The sequence below is a fragment of the Fukomys damarensis genome, unplaced genomic scaffold, assembly GCF_012274545.1.
Source record: "Fukomys damarensis isolate Sample0158 unplaced genomic scaffold, DMR_v1.0_HiC HiC_scaffold_27, whole genome shotgun sequence".
Classification (NCBI taxonomy): domain Eukaryota; kingdom Metazoa; phylum Chordata; class Mammalia; order Rodentia; family Bathyergidae; genus Fukomys; species Fukomys damarensis.
In genome coordinates this window covers 31,941,037-31,947,980 of record NW_022900939.1, presented here as the reverse complement: position 1 = coordinate 31,947,980, position 6,944 = coordinate 31,941,037, and the positions used below count along the sequence as shown (strand labels likewise).

At 57.3% G+C, this 6,944-nt stretch overlaps 1 protein-coding gene across 2 annotated transcripts in view; it reads left to right on the top strand.

Annotated features, from left to right (window-relative positions):
* Window positions 1–5,732, top strand: part of Fgd3 (FYVE, RhoGEF and PH domain containing 3) — a 53,982-nt gene extending 48,250 nt beyond the window's left edge. For both annotated transcript variants that reach the window (XM_033756523.1, XM_010607559.3), the window contains exons 15-18: window positions 510–632; window positions 2,801–2,941; window positions 4,076–4,213; window positions 4,805–5,732. In XM_033756523.1, the coding sequence (XP_033612414.1) occupies window positions 510–632; window positions 2,801–2,941; window positions 4,076–4,213; window positions 4,805–5,056 (654 nt within the window). In that variant the 3' untranslated portion in view covers window positions 5,057–5,732. The remainder of the gene's footprint in view (window positions 1–509; window positions 633–2,800; window positions 2,942–4,075; window positions 4,214–4,804) is intronic.
* Window positions 5,733–6,944: the final 1,212 nt, after the last annotated feature.

The following is a 6,944-nucleotide window of genomic DNA, read 5'->3' as shown; positions in this document are numbered from 1 at the left end:
CACATACACGTTTGTGTGTGTGTGTGTGTGTGTGTGTGCGCGCGCGCCCAGTAGGGTGTGGATGGTCCCAACACAGAGCAGGCATGTGGCTGGATGAAGGGTGGTGCTAGGGACCTTGAGGCTCACATGGCCTCAGGGCTGCAGGTGGGGTCGCTCTGTCCTTGGCACCCTTTGATGTCTGTGCAGACTCCTGCCTTTCCCAGCATGCATCTTCCTGCCCTTGGGCTCCCATGGAAATATTTTCAGATAAAGTTGTGGGCCAAGTTGTTCTGCACAGAAAGGTCTTGATCAACGGACTTTTACTCCATATGGTACATTTTGGGGGGCTAGCCCCTGGGGGAGGGGGCTGGGAAAGGGTTCGGGGCTGGCTTGGCTCTTTACCACACTGCCTCGCCATAGTCCACTTTTGCCCCTAATTTGTGTCACAGGCATCTTCACAGTCTGCACCCCCAGAGGGATAGGTGGCCCATGCTCTGTAGAACTGATGGCAGCTACTTGCCTTCTTGTAGCTCGAGTCCAGAAAACTGTCCTCTAAGACCAGACGTGACAAGGAGAAACAAAGCTGTAAGAGCTGCAGGGAGACCTTCAACTCCATCACCAAGAGGAAACACCATTGCAAGCTGTGCGGGGTGGTGAGTGTGGTGGCCCCCAGGTGGGCAGCAGCCCCTGGGGCGCAGGCGCTGCTTGAGAGCTGGCCCGAGCACACATCAGTGGGCCCTTTGAGGACTTCTCTGTTGTAACCAGATTTCTCGGCTCAGCTTAGGTGTCTGACAAACATTCTTTACTGCAGAAAAGGGGCTAGTTTGCAAGCACAGTGCCCCTGGCTGGGCGTGGATGAGAACAAAGACATGATAATGCGCACTGCAAGGCAAGGAGGAGGCGTGGGGGATGAAGGGTGTGGCCCTGGTGGAACTGCCCCGCTGCTGGCCTTTGGCCCAGCACCCCGGTGATGACAAAGTGCCTTTGTGTAACGAGCACCCACCTCTGACTGGTGCCCCAAGCGGGCACCAACTCCATTCCTCTTCAGTCACCTCCTGTGCCCTGACTTCCGAGAATGGGCAGCTGAGTCACTGATCAGTACTGAACTCAAAGGTAACCCAAGGGAGGAACTAGTGATCCAAATATTTTTAGGTTAAGATATTAAAGTTGCATCTATATTAGCGAATGGATCTTAGCACAGAGCGGCCTGGGGGCTATTTTACTAAAGGATACCAGCAGCCTGTGCCGAGACCAGTGTTCCTTGTTGTACCTTTTCGTAAAACCTTGGCATGCTGACTGGAGGTGGCAGAAGGGGAGAATGAATGGATGAGTCCTTGGATGAGTGATGTATATAAGGATGATGGCTAGATGGATGGGTGGTTGGATAGATAAGTGATTGGTGGGCGGTAGGGATGCATGGATGGATGGCAAGTAGGTGGCCTGGTAGATGGGCAGAGGGGCACGGGGAGCACAGGATCTCTCCTAGGCTATGGCTCAGGCCCAAGATGTGCACAGGCTCTGGGCAGCCAGCAAGGCCAGGACGAGGATTTGCACGGGGAGTTCCAGTGACCACATGCAGGGTGCAGAGTGAATGGAAGAAGGTTAGAGGCTGGTATCTTCAGTGAGGAAGGAGTGGGAGGGCTGCCTCACCCAGTACCGGTGCTGTGCTGGGCGTGAAGGAGGAGCCCAGGCCAGCTGACAGCAAGTGAAGAGATGGCCAGCGAGTGCCCGTGCAGTGGCCCAGTGGGAGGGCTCAGTTGGCCGTGCCAGGGTGAAGACACTGGGAGGCAATGCAATGGCGCTCTGTGGGTTCCCCAGTGTAAATGGGGTCAGGAGGGCATGGGAAACAGTCCCAGGACAGGTGAGCAACTCAAGAGAGGAGGTCCATGCTACAAGGACCCACAGGTCCCGGAACCAAAGTCATCCCTGCATTTGGCCATGAGGAGGCCAGGATGGTGTGACCAGGCAACACCAGCCAAGGGTGTGCAAATGTCCAGGGCAAAGGAGAGTCTGAAGGAGTGAGTGTGGACGGTGCTGCGTGAGGGGAAATGTCATGTGCTGGGGTGAGAGACAAAATAACGGACAGCCTGAGGAGCAGAGGGGTCTGCCAGTGGGTGAGGCACAGCGGAGACCAGGATATTGAGAGTCCTGGAAGAGTCACCCGGGCCTTTGGCTTCATTCCCCTGCACTACCCGTGTGCCCGATGTTCCCCATGGTACGGATAGACCACGATTTCTTACGCGTCCATCAGTGCACACTGGGTTGTATCACCTTCTGGGTCTCACAGGTGGTAGTGGTGTGGACACAGCTGGGCAAAGGCGTCTTCAAGGCCCCGCACCAGGTTATTTTGAATATATACCCAGAAGTGGCTTTGCTGGGTCACCCTACTGGGTGATCCTGTTTAAATTTCTGAGGAACCGCTGTACCATTGCTGCCCCCTTGTACATCTCACTGGTAGCCCAAGGTCTTGTGGCCTGGGTGTGTTTATTTCTTGTTTCTGGCAATAGTCATTCTCAGGGTGTGAGGTTTTGATTTTTGTCTTCCTGATGACCAGAATGGGGTCATTCTGATGTGGGGTCTCCCCATGTGCTCGGTGGCTCTTCCCACTCTTCTCTTGCACACAGATCCTTGGACCTGGGTTGTTGGAGTGAGGAGGGCAGGTCCTGGACACCAAGGGGGGACCGTCCTTACTCTCTGTCTTCAGATGGGGCTCTGGGCCACTGCCCCCACCCCCCGGATGAGTCTTTACCTTGCCCCACAGCTGCAGGTCCCTCTTCTGCCCCTGACAGGATGTGGAGTCACTAGTGCCTCTGTCTCGTAGGTCATCTGTGGGAAGTGCTCTGAGTTCAAGGCTGAGAACAGCAGGCAGAGCCGCGTCTGCAGAGAGTGTTTCCTGACTGAGCCTGCAGCCCCCACAGCCCCCAGCACCGCATTGCCCACTGAGCCCAAGCAGAACACACAGGTGGGTAGTCCTGGACAGATGGGGGAGGCACCTCAGCGGGTTCCACGGGCTCTGGAACCAGGGAGAGCCACTTGGAGCAATCAGCAATGGAATGCAAAAGATTGCGTCCCTGTGCACCTTGGGCTTCTCATGGCCTGAGGCTGGGGGATCATTTGTAGCCCAGAGCAGATGGGAACAGGTACCAGCTCCACCCCTGGTTTCCCTCCCACTCCTAGCAGGGTGGTGGGGATGGGCTGCGGTCAGGGTGTCTTCAGATCCCCTGGCTGTCCTGGCTCCCTCACACTTGCAGGGGAACCCTGATCTGGGTCTGTCTAAGAAGTCAAGGATGTAGGAATATTAGGATCATGGGTAGAATGGCCCCAGTGGTGAAGCCACTTGCTGTGCCCACTTGGGCTGTCTTGTTTCTGCATCTTTATTCCTGAGGGTTGTCCTGGTAACCCAGGGCTGTGGTGTGGGCTCAGTCTTGGAAGGAGTACCAGGTCTTAAGGGGCCCCATCCAGCAAGTGCTGTCAGAACCACGTTTAGATGGCCCAGGTGAACTTGTCACTATAATAGCTCTAAAACCTCACCAAAGAGGGAGGGTCAATCCAGACACGGTGGCTATAATCTCAGCCTTGTGGGTGGCTGAGGCATGAAGATCAGAAGTTGAAGCCCAACCTGATCAATTTAGTGATTTACAAGACCCTGTCTCAAAATAAAAAATTTTAAAAGGGATGGGGATGTAGCAGAGAGAGAGAGAGGAAGAGGGAGGTACACACATTGTGCATTCATGTGGTGTGTGTGTGTGTGTGATACGTGGTGTGTGGGGTACATGTAGATTTGAAGGGACTCCCACCTGAGGACTTGCTGTATTTCCCTTGCTGTATTGGCGATGCTCTGACCTGGCCAGTGGTCTCCTCCCCTCAGAGGGTCCAGCCTGCAAACGCTGCCTGAGGTCATGTGGCACCTGTACCCCTCAGTCTGACCTCCAGTGGTCACTGGAGCAAGTGAGGCTGAACCCAGCCCCTGTCCAGTCCTCACTGCATCTCAGGGGCCAGCTCCTCTTGAGCAGTGGCCCTGGCCCTGCCTCCTAGGCAAGGGAGTGACCATTGCAGGTGAGACCACCCCTAACCTGTGTCTCTGCGTCCTTGGAAGCTGCCCGTTGCAGATACCCAGCCCAGCGTGCTCTGCAGCCCTCTGCGGCTATCGGAGGATGGTGTGGCCTGGATTGAGGTGTGGGCTGCCATCCCCACCTCAGACTGTCAGGTGCTACGGCTACAGGGAAGTGGCCAGGTGCGTGCTTCATACCACCCTCCTGCCCCTTAGGCCTAAGCTGCCTACAGTAGGTCTGTAGGTGCCGACCCACTCAAGCAGTGTGACCCGGAGCCTAAGTTTCCCTTTATGTCCAGCACAGCCCTCTCCTCCTCACTCATAGGAAGACAGGAGTCCATGATGCCAAGACCCCAGATCCAGCCAGGGTTAGACGTGGGGCAGGGAGGGGCACAGAGGGCTGACCCCGCTTTCCCATGCGGTCTTTCATTCATTCATCCACACATCCTGGGTGACTGACGGGGTGGGAAGCCACAGAGCCTGACCCGGGTGGGCCTGCCCCAGTCAGAGACCCTTTTGCAGCCCTTCTTGGCCCCAGATGCCACCTGCCCTTGTCCCAGGTCCGATTCTGCTTCTCATCCCCTGTGCAGCATTCCCCTGGGGGCTGAGTGTCCACGAGGTGTCACAGCTCAGGGAGAGCCCCTAGGCAGCCTGCCCTGGTGACAGAGGGCAGGGCAGCCATGTCCACCAGGCGTACCTGGCTCAGTGTCTTCTCGGCGTGGGGAGCTGGGCACAGCTGCCGGGGGGATTCACTGAGCCTCTCTCGTGCTGCAGGATGGCCAGCTGTTGAACACCATCCCTCTGCCCAGCTGCACAGTGTGTGTGCCAGACCCCAAGGAGGTGCGGGAGGCTGAGCACACGTGGAAGCTGCAGCAGGGCCGGCGATCCTGGTACCTGAGCGCCCCCTCTGCGGAACTGCAGCGGCGCTGGCTGCAGGTTCTGAGAGCCACAGCCAGCAAGGATACAACGCAGGATAGTCCAGGCGGCCCGCAACCCCAGGCCCTGGCAGATACAGCCGCTCCATGAACAATCCTCCTGCTGCTCTTTACACTGCTACATAGGGCCTGTGCTCTCCAGGAGGGTGACATTGGAGCCACGTGAAGGAATGAGACTCTCAGGATGCTGAGAATAGGCTGATGGCCTGGAGCCGGGGCCCTTCTGGGGGAAACTGAGGCCCAGAGAGGAACAGCCACCTTCCCAAGATGACCCAGCAAGTCCAGGGAAAGAGCTTGGCCTCCAGCTTCAGCCCCACCAGTGTGGCCAGAGAAGGGAATATGGGCCACTGTCAAAATACATGTCATCTGAGTGAGCTGAGCAGTGGTGCCTCCTCCAAAGGGCAGAGGGCCATGAGGGTGCTGCCCAGGGCTGGTAACGTCCCCCCAAGTCTGCAGTCATTGCTGGGCTGGTAGGGCTGCCTACAGCTCGTCCTGGCCTCTGGCCTCCTATCTGCACTCTGTGAGGTGCCTTGTGATCTGCTTCTCCTGGGCTCCACTCCCTTGTCTGCCTTCTGCCAAGCCTGGAGCCACTTGTGGAGGGGCGAGTGGTGACCTCCCATCCCTCTCTGGACACATGCTGCCAGGCCCTGGGTGGCAGCTATGGGAAATTGTCGCTGCCCCTTTGCAGGCAGACACAGCGCTTCTCCACCTAAATAAATGCCAGCTGTCAGCAAGCGGGCACAGCCTCAGCGTTCTCTCGTCCTCTCCTCAGTGGGGTTACCCACTAGGCAAGCATCTGGGGGAGGAATAGAGGACAAGTGACCAAATCGCAAGGACTCCAGCAGCAGCTCCGTGTTCCTGGTCCTGTGAGGGGTGGCTGGGCAGCTGTGCTGTACGGCAGAGCAAGGGTCTTGTGTACAAGACATGCTTAGTCGTCTTCTCCTTGCTGGAACAAAATACCCAACACTCATAGTTAATGACAGAGTTTATAGAGGTTTCAGTCCAGTCGCTGGCTCCAAGGCAGGGTGGCCTGGCAGAGGAGGCTTCCTTACAGTGTGGCAAACGGGAAGGAGAGAGAGATCAAGGGAGGAGGAGGGAGGTGCACCCTTCTAGGCCAGGGCCACAGGGACCCACCTCTTCCTACCAGGCTTTGCCTCCCAACATCACACCCAGCTATAACTATCTGCAGACTGATCCAGTGATGAGCATCCCATGCCCATGACCAAGTCACCTCCCAAAAGCCCCACCTATGAGCACAGGAGGCTTTGGAGGCACCTCTAGATATAAACCACGACATGGGGACATGACAAAAGTCAAGGGGGTGGACATGAAGAGTGCACCAAGTCCTGAGGGCCTCTGGGAGAGGGGGGAGACTTAGCAACCAATGATGGGGTTCTGGTCCCCATGTCCCCGCCCCCTAACATCCACAAAGCACCATGTGGGGACAGCTACATGGGGATTGAGGGAAGGCAGGGTGTAGGGGCCCAAAATGAGTGATTGTCACAGGTGAGATTATAGAATCGCAGTGTGGGGACAGCACAGGTGGGGTGGGAGGGCACATGGGTGTGAGAGGAGGCAGAGGTAAGCAGGGACTGGCCACAGGTGGGGGGGGGTCCCAGGGGGGCTGTGTGGAGGCCGCCGCCCACACCTTGGCCTCTGCCCTTTGTTTACCGAGCTGGATCCTATTTCACACTGAGGACTGAGGCTCAGGGAGCAGAAGCTGCCAGCACACCTCTACACCGGACAATTCCTGCCTGGGACTGGGGTCAGGTCCTGGCTGCTGCTGCTCAGGGAACCTCACAGTCAGGCTCCCTCACCCCTCTCCCTTTCCGGCTCAGGCAAGGCAGGGGTTGAGGAGGTGGGAGGGCGCCACCCACTGGTGGGAACTTGTCTGTGTCGCTCTCTCCTCTGAGCCACACCCCTCTGTCCTGCCCAACTGCTCCAGCCCTACCAGGGCTCTCAACTGCTTCTGTCATCTC